Raw genomic sequence first — 15,447 nt, forward strand, 5'->3', positions numbered from 1 at the left:
CAAGCTGAGGGCATGAGGATAGGGTTGCCAAGTAAGACGTCAAGCATTTATTTATCTGTCATGGCACCCTCGTCACCAAGGGGGCATTACACCTGAAAACGGAAGGCAGTGTGGCTCAGAGAAGGGCCCCACAGTGAATTAGGGGAAGGCCTCAGCTCTGCTGCCCTATCTTCTCCCCTGTGCCCTGGGAGGTCAGTGGCAGACCCCCAAAGTCCTGAGTCCCCTTACCTGGGTCCCGTAGCCTGTCCCCTGCCTGCATGCCGCGTGATGGGGGTCCTGTGTCTGGCCCAGGAACACAGCCAGTCGAGCAGCTCTGTCACAGGAGGGAGAGGAGGCCCAGCCCATCACGCCAACCGCCTGGGCCCATGTATATTTAATGATGTCTATTATTCCTGTTTTGTCTCTAGAAAGACGCGAGTAGCCGATGGCAGCAGGGAACAGCCCAGAAAGCTGGGCAGTGGGCCCACTCCATGTTCCAGCCTGGCCTAAGCCCTCTACCCCTCCTTATAGCCGCACAGAGCCTGTGCCACCTCCAGAGGCACGGCTGCTGCAGAAGGCCTTCCCCATGCTCTGGACTCACAGCTGTGTAATTCTCAGTGCTTCTGTAGCTTCCCACAGAGAAAGGGCCCAGCAGTCCTTAGGCAGCACAGCAGGCCCCTCCACCTCTGGCCTGAGGTCACAGGAATGTAAGCACTCACAGGGAAGCGAGAGCTCCTGTGGATCCTTCCCATGCTGGCCTGGTCTTCAGAGGGGCATGCCAGGCATCAGCAGCCCCTGGCTAACCCTCCCGGAACTGTCCCACATTGGGGCCAGGGCAGACCCTGCCTTCTCCTAGCCACAGTTTGGGTCTGTCCAAGGGCCCAGGCCACACCCACTCGCCGATGGCCAGGTGCACTCTGCCCCCCACCTGCCTATTCTCCCTAGCAACAGGGTCCGAGTTTAAAATTTCCCTGTCTAGACAGGAATAATTTTCTAGCCTTTATTTCAGAAAAGAAAACAGATCATGGGGCTTAGAGAGAAAATAGAGCCCAAACTTGGCAATGAGTACCCTGGATGTGCAGGGCCAGGTTCCTGGGCTTTGTGCTGGGCAGGGGCTGCCCTATGAGGGGCTAAGAGGGGAGGCACTTTAGGACCACTCAGGCTGTGGGGAGCATGGTCTGGTTCCCACCATGGGGACTCAAGTCCCCGAGTGCCGGAGAAGCCAGCAGGAGCTGAGGAGATGAAGCGCCCTCAGGGACCCAGGGAGGCCCAGCTCCCACCCCAGTCCTGAGCCTGCCACTGGCTTTAGGCCCTGGTGGGCGAGTGGGTGGGTAACTTGCTCTCTCAGTCTCCAAAGGGGCCAGGAGAAGAACCCCATCAGCAGGGTCAGGCACACAGGAAATGTCCCTGGCATAGCCTGCGTCCCCCAACCTCACCCCATACTCTTCATCATCTGCCTACTGAAGAAGCTTCTAGAAACAGCAGAGATGGGAGGGACCCCTCCTGGGGTACATGTAGTTGTATTTTTCCTGTTTGGGTTTTGGTGGGTCCTGATGGGTCCAGCTCCCCGGGAGACAAGTCCAGCTCAAGAGGCTGCTACTTCTTCACGATCTGGATGACATCCTCGTGCTCCATGGTGTGGGTTAGGCCCACCCGCTGTGGGCTGTACTTGGTGCTGGTACCCTGGGCAGGAACAGCGGCAGAGGAGCCACGTCAGCCTCCAGACTGGCCAAGGCTGGAGAAAGCTCGGGGTGAGTTAGGCGGGTCAGTACTGGAGGACAGTAGGGGCCCCAGACCGGCGACCCACCAGGGTCTGGCAGCAGGAGGCCCCTAGCATCCTGACCATCCTGAACCCTGTGTCTAGCCTGGGTCAGCACATACACTCCAGGGAGGAGGACAGACAGACAGGAGGGGCCCCGAGTCAAGGACAGGAATGCTGCACAAAGCACAAAGGCCCCGCTCTCAGCCTAACCCAAGGGCTGGGCCCAAGGCCTGCCAGGACTCACCCACACCAGGGCATACTTGAACTGGCTGGCAAGGGACCGGTGGATGCGGTGGCACTAGAAGACAGGAGACAAAAGAGGGGGATGAGGCTCCGTACAGCCGCACCTGAGCTGGGCTGCACAAAGCCCTGGGTGCATGCTGCGCGTCAGGGGGGAGTCAAGGATGCCACGTGCCCTCTCACACGTGGCCTCTTACTCATGACTGCAGGGGCTCTGGCATGCTTTCCCCCAGGTCTGCTCAGAGCCATGGTGCTGGGCTGAGAATGTTCCCACAGCTGGCAGCCTTCTGCCTGCCTCGCCTGAACCGCAGCCTGGCAGGCCCTCTGGAGTGGGCTGGGGGTCATCAGGAGACCTCCCTCAGCTTGAAGTCACAACTCCTGGTGTCAGCTGTGGCCTGCAGCTTCCTGCACATCACATCCCCACCCCTCTTTCACCCTGAACCCCAGGATTCCTGGATAGGGATAAAGGTCAAAGGAATCCCGGTGTAGTCAGGCAGCTGGAAGATCCTAGCGGCGGCAGCCAGCAGGCGCCTCAGAATGTGGGCCCTGGTTGCTGCCCGGATGGAGCAGTTGGAGCAGACTGTGGAATTCACTCCTCCTCCTCCATGGGCACAAGTCCTACAGACCTGAGCCTGCAGGATGCTTCTCCCTAGCATGCACGGGAAGCCCCTGACAGTGATCTCCTGTGGGTGACAAAGCCACAAAGAGGCACACACAGCAACAACAGTGATAAGCACACACACCCACAACAATTACTTCTCACGCTTTTATTTTCCTGGGCCACAGTATAATAAAAACTGATGGCCTAGCTGGGCATGGTGGCGCAGGCCTGTAATCCCAGCACTTGGGAGGCTGAGGCAGGAGGACTGCTGCAAGTTCAAGGCTAGCCTGGGCTACATGGCAAAACCCTGTCTCAACCAAAACAGAACGGAACAAAACAAAACAAAACCAAAAAAATGAGGCTGGGGATGCAGCTCAGTAGCACAAGCACCTGCCTGGCAAGCAGGAGGCCCTGAGTTCAACTCCAGTTTTAAAACAAAACAAAAAACCCAGAACCGATGGCCTGGAAGTCAGCTCTCCCCTGCAAATTAGTTTCTAAATCCCATTCAGCTTGCCTGCTTTCCCTCAAGTTAACCCCACTGGCGAAACTTAAAAAGCAGGCCACACAGTCCCTCGGGTTCCTCTGAAACCCCAAAGTCTCTGGGAGCAGTAGGTCAGCGCTTGCTCCCCTGAGGCCAAGAGGACACGAGCTGTTTTGCCACTGGCTGTACCACACCCTCGGGCCGCTGACATTTGCCACGGAGCTTTCTCTGTGGTTTTCGCGGCACGGTATTTCCCAACTCACACCTCTAGTATCAGGTGGAGAGTGGAATGTCATCCCAAAAGGCCGCATTTGTAAGGAAAATGGAAGATGTGCTGGGGGCGGAAAGACCGTCCCCCTTGGAGCCCACTATGTCTCCCCCTTGCTGCCCTCCTGCAGCCTGTGCACCAGGGCCCCTCACCACGGCCCTAGTGAGTGCAGCTCCGGGTGCTGCCCTGTCAGCTCCCACCAGGGGGCCAGGGGTAAGGCTGGATGCAGCTGACAGCCCGGGGACTGTAACCCTGGACTAGGAAACAGGCACAGGGTCGGCGAGCCGCTGCCTGGCTTCAGATCTGGCTGCTCATCTACTGTGGGTCTCCAACCAGCATCTGGGCTGTAACTCCCCAGGCAGGAGAAGCCCTTTCACTTACACTCTGCGGAACCAGGGCCAGCTTAGTCCTGGGAAGTGCGGACAGGAGATGGTGAGCAGGGAAGGGGATGATCATTGAAGGAGAGGCCTTGCTGGGACAAAGTCGGGTTCGGAGCCAGGCTTCCAAAGCCCTTTGCACCCCCAGCCTCTTCTCACCCTGGGGTGCCGTCTGTCCATCCCCACCCTCCCTGCTGCCCCTGAGCCTTTCTGTTTGCTTTTCTCATTATTTGTTCCCCCATTCCCTTCCCGAGGTCCAGCCTTCCTCCTAGGGCATGGCTAAAGCCCCACATCGTCCTGGGAAGCAGCTGGGCCTGAGAAGATGAAACTCCCCCAGAAGTTCAAGTTGACCCTAGGAATAGCTCGAACCTGTGCCTGCAGCCCGCTGGACTCCAAGCAGGGGATCCTGCAGCTAGAAGGTTCCAGAACAGCCTGTGGAGCAGGGCCTCCAGCACGGAGCTCCTGGTGAGGACTGAGGGGACTTGAGAGCTGCCTCCTTGGCTCACACCTGCCTGCTAATTTCAAGCCTGGGCTCTGAGGGTGCTGGGACTTTGCTCGGCCCCATCTGTCTAAGCACCCTGAGGCCAGCAGAGGCCTCGGTCTGGGTTGGCCAAATGAATGGATGTGAGACCAGATCACGGGCTCAGTCACTGCTGTTCTGAGTGACTGCAGGGATGGCTGGGTCTTACGACATCCCTGGTCTCCAAAATACACAATCTGAGAACAGATGGACTGGAAGAGAATAAAACTGAGCAAAATAAGCACTAAGGAAGATGGCTGTGTGACCCGACGCCTCACCCGGGCTCCAGCCATCACCTGCTCCTATGGGGTCACATTCAGGCAACAGAGTTTGGGACAGGGAGAAGGACCTGCCCTCTCTCCGAGCCCAGGGTGTTCCCTGACTGGGGTACCCCACCTTGGTCTGCACAGGTCAGCCAGTATACCTCGTGTGACCCGCCTTACGACCCCGGTATGCCCCCAGTGCCACACCCCCACATGCTGCTGTGTCTAGTATTCACCCGCAATACATGTGAGCTGAGAGCCAGGCAGGGTGGCGCATGCCTGTAATCGCAGTACTTGGGAGGCTGAGGCAGAAGAATCACAGTGAATTTGAGTCCACTCTGGGCTACAAAGTGAGTTCAAGGCCACCCTGAACTACATAGCAAGACCCTGTCTCAAAAAACACACACACATACATGCATACATACATACATACAGTGAACATGTGCTGAGGGCAGGAAGCAGCCAAGGCTGCACTGAACGGGGGGTGGGGTGGGGAAGGGGGACTGGCCAGGCTAGGCTAGGGCTGAGGAGGCCATAGGAGGTGGCAACTCTGAGCTCTGGCCAGTTCTGCCATGAGGTAGGAGGGTAGAAGTAGGTCTGAGGGTCTCTCCCACCCACTGCCCCAGGCCCACTGGAGAAGCTCAAGCTGACTAACCACATACAAACTGCGGGCAGTAGCTCTCCCGGACTGAATGCGGGAATGGCCAGGGGCTGTGGGCCCCCAGTGGCCTGCAGTGCTGGGAGCAGGATGGCACGACCACTGCTCACTGGCACCTACCCAGTGCCAGGAGTTACACGAACAGCCTTACTCTCTTGCCCGCATTCAGTATGACCCCCTAACTACGCACGGGACAAGCGGTATCACCCCGCCACACAAGACAGGGATGGACACCTGAGATGCAGCAAGGAAGGGGCGGTATGGACACAGCCCTGGGCTAGCTCTAGAGCCCACCCTGCTGTCAGGATCCCGAGAACAGAGCCCCCAGAGCCCCTGAGCTCCTGGGCCCTCCACCGGGGAGGGCTCCACTCACCACATGCTCTACAGAGGCCCCTTTCCGGAGGATGATGGCGTCGGTGAAGTCCGGCCTTTCTGTGGGTAACAGATGGGGCGAGTGACAACCAGTCATGGCCTGTGCTGCTCTGGGACCCCTCTCCGTAGGGGACTGCTCGGTGCAGGGGCCCTGCTGATCGCCTGTCCTTGGCCTACCTTGGCCCTGCTGTCTGGTACACACTCAATATAAATTCTTGTGCTGCCTGCTACAACTCTGACCTTAACAGAAAATTACAAAGTGCAGAACTCACACGCCTGCCGCTCTTGTCAGCTGTGACAGTGCGCATGGGAACAGCTGCAGCATCTGGAATGAATGGGCAGAAGCGAGTGGCTGTGGGAGTTTAGGTGGGGAAGCCATAGCTCTCCCTTGCTGCTTAGCTCAGGTTGATAGAAACTGCCCAGAACTCAGAAGCTGGGTCCCTGGGGCCTGTGAGCATATGTCCGCGTGAGATGTGGACATGGAAAAGGCTGCGAAAGCTCCTGATGCAGGGCCTGCTGCTGCAGAGGGAGTCAGGAGACGGGAGGCTGCTGTGGCCAGTGGGGAGCCCAGGGAAGCCTCAAGACCAGCAGTCCAGTCACTCAGCATTCCCTGCCACAGGGCTCAGGCCGAAGTCTCCACCGGCCTTGGCGAAGGACAGTGGCACCCTGTTCTCACAGGCAAGCTGGGCCAGGTCTCAGAGGTGTATACAGGCTGGCAACTCCCTAGGGAGGGTGAGGCTCAGCCCTTTCTGGGGTGGGATCCTAGCTGACTCACGCCCTCTCTTCTTAGTGTAGATGCAGGTCAGGGCTAAGTACTCCCAGAGCATCTCCAGAAGGTAGTCCAGGTTCAGCTTCATGCCGCAGCTACAGGGAGAAAGGCACCAGTCAGCCGAAGGCTGGGAACTCAGAGGACACGGTTTCTGCTTCTCACTGTTGGAAAGGATGACTCCATGGCCAGGCGTGGGCATCAAGGCTAGTGTGGTCCCATTAATACCCATGGGGGGGAAGCCTGTTATCCTGATGGCAGCTGAACGCTTCATCCACCAGTACTTCTGGTCACCCACGGCAGTTATGTCCCTCAGGGACCAGCACAGCTGTGCTCTATGGAGGGCCCACAGTACGTGTGACTGACTCAGGCCTGTGGTGGGGAGAGGAGGTAGGCTGGGGACTCCTTCCAGGGAGGAGGGAGGCTGGAGGGCCCAGGGCCACACAGGGATTCTAGCACGAAGCAGGAGAGACCCAGCTGCTGGGGACAGCCAGACACGGGGGCCCCAGACTTGACTCAGCAGTGTGGTCCGGACGGGGACCCTGACCTTCGGAGGAGTTACTGTGAGCATGAGCAGGTGCAGGTATCCGTGCTCTTCACTCTGAGCACAGGCTTGTCCTCAGGCACCCCACGGGCTGGGGCGCAGCAGGAGGAAGGAGGGGAGCTGAGGCTGCCCTGGGGAGGGTGCTGATCTTTGCAGCAGCTGCAACACCCAGGCAACAGTCCTCACCTGCCATCTGTACAAGCCACCCCCACTTACTGAGTCCCTGAGCATCTTGCTCCTACAAGTCAGGCCTCACCGGGAAGTGGGAGCGTGCCTGGTATGAGCTAAGAACCCAGAGAAGCAGCGTATTGAGTCCACTCCAGAAGCAGGCTCACAGGGTGGCGGTGGGAAGTACAACAGCTATGGCCCAGAGCACAGGCGGGAAGGGCAGCCTCCCAGGGACCCAGCCAGCAATGAAGCAGGCAGTGCCCCAGCCTGAGAGCTTAGTTCCCTTCTCCCTCCGAGCTGTGGTCAGCCAGAAGCCACAGCTTCCAGAGCACCAGGAGAGGCAGCCACACAGGGTCTTTCTAAGAGACTGTGATTCACCACAAGGCTAAAAGGCCTCTCAACCATCCAGCCTTCGTGGTGAAGTCCTCTGATTTCTTAACTAGAACCACCAGACATTACAAACAGGCTAAGGGCATCAGCAGCTACCCCGCCTTTCCTGCAGCATTTCCAGGGCCTCGTGCACAGAGGGGCTTCCCAGGGAGGAGGCAGGGGAGGGGCTTCATGAGGGCCCATGCAGCTGGACATGGCTGGCTTTCCCTCCCTCACAGCGAGGTGACCAGGCCTCTCTGCTGGGCTCAGAACACAGAACAGCAGTGCGGGGGGATGCAATGCCTCACCTGATGACCACACTGTTGGGTTTGCGAGCCAGGCGGTCCACTTCCTCCATGGAGATCTGGTCGATTTTGTTATACACCTGAGGTTGAAAAGGCAGAGGTGGGTAGTGGGGAAAAACGGGTCAGGACAGGGCTTCAGAGGGCCACACCTGCCCATGGGGCCTCCGTCCCCTTGCTCCCTCAAGGCTGGAAAGGATGAAGGGGCGGCTGGGCCCCCTGGAAGGAAAGGCAGCTGGAACCCTGGTTTACAGCTCCCCATGTGTGCAGGACCCGGGCAACCACTGCGGCAGAGGGTAGGGAAGAGACAGAAGAGCCTTTGGCTCTCTCTGCGCCTCTCAGAGGCTGGGGCAAGGCCCGAGGTACCCAGCCATCAGGAGGGCTCAGCAGGTGCACTCAGGCTGTGTGGTCTGCAGCCACGGCACCTCTCCTGCGCCGGCACTCGGCTGGCAGGACCACTTACATACAGGCAGGGCATGTACACCCGGTTGCCCACGATCACGTCGATGAACTCATCTGGGGAGCAGTCTTCTCGGAAAAGCACCTCGGCATTGAAGATCTCTGAGGGCTCAGATTAAGGGCAACCAGTGCATCAGTGGCCTCTGCCCTCTTCAGCAGAGGCCCCAGAGAGCCGCACGGGAAACACGCTGACTGGAAGAGCCCACAGCCGTGATCTGCTCGCGAGGTTTTACAAGATGTTAAACTGTGAGGCAGGCTCTCCTTTCCCAACCCCAAATCACAATACATGCAAGTTTCACCCAACAAAAGATTTAAATCTGTCGGGCAGGGAAGATGTACTTCCGGAATCCCCACAGCACTCCCACACAGCCCCTAGTTTGAGTCCCAGAGCATTTTGCAAAAGCTGGTCTGTGCAGCCTGCTCCGCACGGGCAGTTCCTCTGGCGGCTGCCTGCCCCTCCGCCCCCACCTCGTGTTCTGGGTCTCACACCGCACTTGGCCGCCCGGCCGCCGGTGTCAGAACTCAGTGCGGAGCCAGGAAACCGTGCCCGGTGCATGGCTGCAGCCCTGGAAGTCTTGTGCCGCCAGGCTGGAGCTTCCCTAGCAGCTGCTGGGGCGGCTCAGGAGTCAGGGGGTGGCCTGCTGTCTCCGCCGGCCGGGAACCTCGCAGGCCCCACCTCCTCCGGGAAGGATACTGTACTCGTGCAGGATCAGCTGCACCAGCTTCTCTGAGCACTGGGTCAGCGTGACTGTTGAGTTAAAGGAGATGCCACCACCTTTCTTGGGCTACAGCAGGAGAGAGCAGCAGGGAGAGCTGGTGACAAAGGGGCAGCAGTGACAGTCCCAAAGCTGCACAGCCCTGCTCAGGGGTAACCCACCTTGAAATAGATGTTGGGCTTGTGCTTATTGAGGCGGATGCCCACCGACTCTAGCTCCTTCTCCAGCAGAGACCTAAGCAGAGGACCACAAGCCCCTTAGCACTGTCCCGGAGAAGACTGTACAGACCCCACGTCACCCCGGCCTACCCCAGGGGGACCAGTTCCCTTTTGCTTCTCTGCCCAGCAGCCCAGGGACACTCCTTCCCGATGCCGCAAAGTTGCGGTGGAGCCTCAAGCCCTCTGCCACGGTCACGAGGAGCCTGGCTAGGTTTACTCGGCATGCACGGGATTGGCCTGAGCCCCCAGGGGTGAACAGGTGAGGTGCTGCCTTGGCTTCCAGAAGCCCCATGCTCGGGTAGAGGCAGGGTGGTTATGTCACTTGGCTGGCAGGTGCAGGGAGGACCGATGCTCCTGTCTCTTGGGTGTAAGCTCTTAGGTTCTGGGCACTGCCCGGGGCATCCAGAATTCTCCAGGTAGGTGGCAGAGCTAGGCCACGTTCCTTGACCCCTCCCCCAGGCCCAAGTTGTCCCTGTGTTGGCTGGACACACTCAGAAGAGTACGTCCCCAGCTTGGCGGTGCTCAGCCAGCCGTGGCCAGCACTGCCAGTATTCCCACGTGTGAGGGCCAGGCACTCACCCACCACCCACCATGAGCTCAGGGATGGTGGGCCTTCCCTGCACATGGGAGCCCATACCCCTGCCCCACCAAGCAGACCTCTGCACCTCTCCCTTGGTGGCGTCGAGCATCATGATGACAACATCAGCTGTGCGTGCCACGGCGATCACCTGCCGGCCTCGACCCTTCCCTGGACAGATGAAGGTAACCGGTTACACTTCGGTAAGGTACAGCTACACAGAAATACCCATGCTGCCTCTGGCCAGCCCACAACACCCCAGACTACTGTCACTGCTGTGTTCACTAGTCCACCATGGTCTCTGCACATGCTACCCCGATGCGTGACTTCCTGGGCATTCTTCTTTAATTCACAAGTCGTTTTATTCACGAGCACGTGTTTTTGAAGTTACCACTGAACAGGAAAATAAGGGATATTCTGTCCTTGCCCTCACTCCTAGCAGGCTGTCCAGATACTGTTGTGAAGTCAGTATTAGCATGCCCATTGCACAGGTAAAGAAACTGGAGTTTGGCTCAGAGAGATTCAATCCCTCGCCCAAATCACAACGCTGAATGGCATCAGCATCTATCTTGGGCCTGTGCTTCCTGGAAAATGAGGTAAGGGAACCAGGGGTCCGGAGTGATCTCCATGACAGTCACACCCAGGGTCAACACTCTGACAAAGCTCTAGCCCGTCCCCACCTGCCCTGCCTCCCACCTTGTGCAGCGCCTTCAATGATCCCAGGAAGGTCCAGGAGCTGGATATTGGCGCCTTTGTACTAGGAGGCACAAGAGAAGAGGGTAAGACAGGGCTGGGCCACCTCCGTGAAGGGACTGCCTGGATCTAGGACACTCCAAAGCCCCCTATCTCAGGGACTATGGGAAATGCAGGTGCCAACTGTGCCCAAGTAAAGCCTCATCACCACCTGTGCCCAGCACAGACCACAGCCGAGGACCTGAGGAGGTCATGGGGAGGGCTCCGGTATCCTCCTGCTCCATAGCACTCACCGCTGATGGAAAAGGCCCTCAAAGACAGATGGCTTCACACGGAGACTCAAGGCCATGGTGCATGCTGCCCAAAGAAGCACAGCCCAAGGCTCTGGGCCTTCAAAGGGTACAGAAGGACCCAGCCAAGCGGCAGCAGTGGCCAGGGATGGGTGCGGGGAGTGGAACACAGAGGTACCCTGCGGAGCTGCCACACGCGGGCCCAACCTCCTGGAATGCCCAGCTAGGCTCCTCAGCACCTGCTCCACACAGGGACAGCCATCCTGACTCACCCACATGACAAACCTCTGCACAAGTCCAAACGCAAGCACACCCCCTCACCCCCTGAGGCCCGGGGCCCACTTACTTCAATGACCCCAGGGATACACGTCAGGGTGGTGAACTCATAGGAGGCAGCTTCGCTGGCTGTGGAGGTCATCAGACTCAGGAAGGTGGACTAGGAGATAAAAAAGGTCACCGCACTGAGGAATCTTGTGCCAGGCTCCCAGGAGAGGCCCCTTTGGGCTGGGCCTGCTGGGTGCAGGCCGCAGGAAGACCCTTCTGCCCTTACTCTGGGGACTCAGGTGGAGTGACCGCTCCGCTGGGAGCACCGCCTCAGCCCTGTGAAGATGGAGAGGGTATCAGCGGGCACGTACGTTTCTCGGAGGCCTCGGGCCTGGTTTCTCCCCCACATGAATCAGGAGCCCTTCTCTGGCCCCACACAAGCCCCCAGGCTCTCTTGGCCCTATCACAGCACTGTGGAACCAGGACAGTGCTTGCTGCTGCCACAGGGCGTGTGATGGTACACGCACAGGGACAGATGAAACACGGAAACACGGATGGGACGGTCTTGGAGAAACGGCTGCTGAGACACCAAGCAGTGTTGCTGGAAGCCAAGCTCTGGGACACCCGATTCAGTCTGACCTCGGTGGGTGAGGCCTGGATCCTTCCATGATGGGAGAGCTGGTATTCCCAACAGGGTAGGTGGGATCTGATACCCCAAGGGGCACAGTTGTCGGTAACTACGGCAACTTCTATGAATCTCTCTCCGATACAAACACCAGTTATACAAGCAGCGGGTAAAACAAACAAAACGGAACCACCCAGCCTGCCGCACGGACTCGAGAAATGGTCCCTGTTGCCCGTCTCCCGTGCCTGACTCCGTCTCCCGTGCCTGACTCCCTCCACATATTTAGCGAGTTTACTCAGAAACTGCCCAGCACAGGCTGCAAGCCCAGCGATTTCTCACACGGCCTGCATCTGAGCAGTCTCATCACGGCCTCCCATCTCCCTTGTCCCACTGCGGCCTATCAACTGCACAGAACCCAGTGACTCTGTTAAAAAGTCAGTCACGACCCAGATCTTGGTTTCTAATATCGTTTTCCAATTAAAGGAAGCCTGACTCTTTGGAGAAAAGGGAGGGAGGGCTGGGAACAGAGAAGATGAGCTCTGAGCATCTCGCAGTGACAGAAAGTGAGGACGTGCTGAGAAAAACACAGCGAGGGGAGTACATCTAAGAAGCTGGGCTGGGGATGCACCTCCACGGTAGAATACTTGCCAGGTTCCATTCCTAGGGCCACAAAAACAAATAAATAAATAAATAACCAAAAACCCTCCAAAGCTAGAATCATCTGAGCAACAGAAGAACAAGACATTGGGGTTAGACCCTAAGGAATAATATAAACACCCACACCAGCCCACAAAGACATCAGTGACTCAATAAAACAAACACATGCCGGGAATGGATCGGCGGTAGAGCATAGGCTCTGTATGCACAAGGGCCTGAGTTTATCTCCAGCAACAAAAGTAACACACAACAAAGCCAAGTCAGTGGAACCAAAGAAACAAACCTCCCACCGGAAGAATTACAAATAATTTACGTAGCCCGCCCCAAAGGAGGCGGTTCTGGCACCAGATCCTGGGGAGTGGGCTCCACTGATGGCCCTCCCAAGGATACTGTACGGTCCGGGGGAGACAAAGGAGAACCCCTGCAGGCCGGGTGGTCACGGTTGACACCAACAGGAGTAAGTCGTCTGTGATAATAAACCACAGCCGACCTCTGAGGGCTCTCCCTAAACCAGAACCTCAATCTAAGTACGAGAAAGACATCACACAAACCTCAACTGAGGAACTTTCTATGGAACACTTCATCAGACCTTCCCAAATGTGTTGAAGTCACCAAATCAAGGCACGTGTAAGAAACCGCCCGCTAGACCTGATATCTGAATGTGATCTGAGACGCAAGGAAGTTGGGTAAAAATAAGGAAATGTGAATAAGACGTAGGTGAGTTGGTAACGACAGCTCAACACTGATTCACTAATAGTGCCACATTTGCTATTCTTGTGCAAAACATTAACAATACGGAAACAGGTATGGGACATATGGGAACACCGTACTATATTTGTAATTTTTTTTTATAAATACAGAACTATCCTAAAATTAAGTTTTTTTAAAAAAAGTTTATTTTAAAAAGAAAGTCAGAGCCAGGCATGGTGGCACACTCCTGTAATCCCAGCATCAGGAGGCTGAGGCAGGAGGATCATTGCAAGTTCGAGACCAGCCTGGGCTACAGAGCAAGCTCAAGACCTGCCTGAACAGCATAGCGAGACCCTGTCTCAAAAAAAAAAAAAAAAAAAAAAGTGAGTCAGATCATGTCTTTTTCCTCAAAACTCTCCAATGATGCTTATCCTACTCTCCACAAAAAAATAGACACATATGGATTTTACAACTCAGCTGAAAAGCCTCCAAAAGAAACGGAGGCAACGGTCTCCGCAGTACTTCCTGTACACACTTCCCTCCAGGCCAGCCTGATAGTCTCAAGGCTCCCATTTCCTGAACTGGTCCCCCTCATTCTCCTTATGCTCGCGCAGACCCAACCCCGACCCCAGCCCCCACCCCAAACGCCAAACTCCCTATGAGGGCCTGTCTTCACTGTTCCCGCCCAGAATGTCCTCAGAGGTCCCTGCAAATGCCCTCATCGCCTCCAAACTCTGCTCAAACAGCCACTCACTAGAGAAGCCTTCCCAGAGCCTAATATACTCACAGGACCTTGCTTCCCTCACCGGCCAGCCCTGGCTCATCGCTTGGTGTGTCCTGTCTGTATCTGCTCACTGCCCTTGCTCTTGGAGAACTAGAGTTCTGTGTGGGCAGAGACAGAACTCTCATTCTCCTCTGCATGTCCAGTACTGGGCATGATGCCTGGCACAAAGTACTCACTCATTAAACTGAGCTGCAAGACTGGCTGGAGCTATTCCTGCCAGCGAGAGGGAGTCATGCTCTCTGGGTTGGGGTGATAAAGGGGTAAGACCCGATCCTGGGAGAGGTGGGTGTTTGCTGGCCCTGAGGCTCATTGAAAAAGGCAGTGAGGGGAATGTTTGGAAGGCCCACAATGACCATCACTGACCTTACCCACAGAGGGAAATCCAATCAGTGCCACACGGGCATCACCTGACTTCATGACATCGAAGCCCTCTCCTTTGGACGAGGCTGATTTGGACGGTTCCAGGAGCTGGGCCCGATACTTGGCGAGTTTTGCTTTCAGCAGGCCCAGGTGATACTCAGTAGCTAAAGGACATAAAACAAGATAGAAGGTAAACGTCCAGGTCGCGGAGCCTGGTGGGTCAGGTGGGGCTCCACACAGGCCCAGTGTAGGCCAGGAACATCAGGATCGGACAGCCATCGCTGCTAAAGAGGTCAGGAAGGAAAAACCACCCCTCTGCCGGAAATGCCCCCCCATAGCCTCCTTCTTCATATAGAATAAGATCTAGTCTCCTGGGTGACATCTCACCACCCCATGTCAGCGGCTTCTCAATGGGGCAGCACCGTGCCCTGCAGGCATCCTGGAAATCTGGAGGATATTTTCTGTCTACTCTGAGAGTGAAGTCCTTGTTAGCATCTATCGGGCAGGGGACAGGGAGACTAGCCTGTCCTACAGGTGTGGATCAGAAATACATAGGCAAGAACTTCATGGTTCCACATGACTGGTCATGTCCCAGAGACACCCTCAGAGGGAAAACCTGGGTTAGGGTTTCTGGGGCCTAGAACATAGCTCTACTGACGTGCAAATGCAGAGCATTTTCTGCAGTATTAAGATGCACTGAAACCCAGGAATGCAGCTACTTCTGTGCAGTTAAGGGCAGGATCACGCTTTGCTTGGAACTCTCCCATTCTGAGATGCCAGGCTGCCACAGCAATGCCTCCTACAGGACATCTGAGTGGCCAGCAAAACTTACGTGCACCAGTTAGTATCCTGGTTGCCACATCCCCTTTGACTCCAGCTAGGGATATGTGCATTTGACTGCTCCTTTAGAACTTTCTTGTATCTCGACAGTGCCCAGCATTGACATAGTGAAATAAACACTATTTTCATCATAAGTTACTTTCCTAACTGGGCATGGTGGCACACGCCTGTAATCCCAGCACTCGGGAGGCTGGGGCAGGAGGATTGGCATGAGTTCGAGGCCAGCCTGGGCTACATAGTGAGATCCTAACTCACAAAAAAAAAATTACTACCTTTTCCTCCTCTATATTACTACTTAGTTATTACACTGATATTTTTTCAAATTATGGGTAAATAAGGTTTTGGTTTTTTTTAAAGTTGCCTGGGCTATGCTCAAACTTTTGATCCTCCTGCCTCAGCCTCCCAGAATGAAATTGATAGAGAATTTAAATTTCAGATGTCACAAAAATCTTTGCAATAAAGGGGGCTGTGGGTGAGATTGAGAATCAGGACCCACCATGACCTGGTTCCTGCCTTCTCCAGCCATCTACCTCTCCCCACTACATTCTAGACAGAGTGGCTTTCTCTCCTTCCCTGTACAAGTTGATCTCATTCCTACATCGGG

At 56.3% G+C, this 15,447-nt stretch overlaps 1 protein-coding gene across 2 annotated transcripts in view; it reads right to left on the bottom strand.

Moving 5' to 3' along the window:
• Window positions 1-965: 965 nt before the first annotated feature.
• The window catches only part of Drg2 (developmentally regulated GTP binding protein 2), a 17,673-nt gene continuing 3,191 nt past the window's right edge, over window positions 966-15,447 (bottom strand). The window contains exons 2-14 of one of the 2 annotated variants that reach the window (XR_001230865.1): window positions 14,007-14,167; window positions 10,970-11,059; window positions 10,337-10,397; window positions 9,721-9,811; window positions 9,007-9,079; window positions 8,824-8,914; window positions 8,134-8,231; window positions 7,677-7,753; window positions 6,297-6,385; window positions 5,794-5,846; window positions 5,523-5,581; window positions 1,986-2,039; window positions 1,626-1,662 (exon numbers count right to left, since the gene is read on the bottom strand). Coding sequence is in view for 1 of the 2 variants with exons in the window: in XM_005402288.2 (XP_005402345.1) it covers window positions 1,576-1,662; window positions 1,986-2,039; window positions 5,523-5,581; window positions 6,297-6,385; window positions 7,677-7,753; window positions 8,134-8,231; window positions 8,824-8,914; window positions 9,007-9,079; window positions 9,721-9,811; window positions 10,337-10,397; window positions 10,970-11,059; window positions 14,007-14,167 (1,031 nt within the window). In the remaining variant the exon portion in view is untranslated. Of the gene's footprint in view, window positions 1,663-1,985; window positions 2,040-5,522; window positions 5,582-5,793; window positions 5,847-6,296; window positions 6,386-7,676; window positions 7,754-8,133; window positions 8,232-8,823; window positions 8,915-9,006; window positions 9,080-9,720; window positions 9,812-10,336; window positions 10,398-10,969; window positions 11,060-14,006; window positions 14,168-15,447 lie in introns of both variants that reach the window. The other variant, XM_005402288.2, reaches the window with a different exon arrangement.

Source organism: Chinchilla lanigera, unplaced genomic scaffold, assembly GCF_000276665.1.
Source record: "Chinchilla lanigera isolate Chin_1 unplaced genomic scaffold, ChiLan1.0 scaffold00077, whole genome shotgun sequence".
NCBI lineage: Eukaryota > Metazoa > Chordata > Mammalia > Rodentia > Chinchillidae > Chinchilla > Chinchilla lanigera.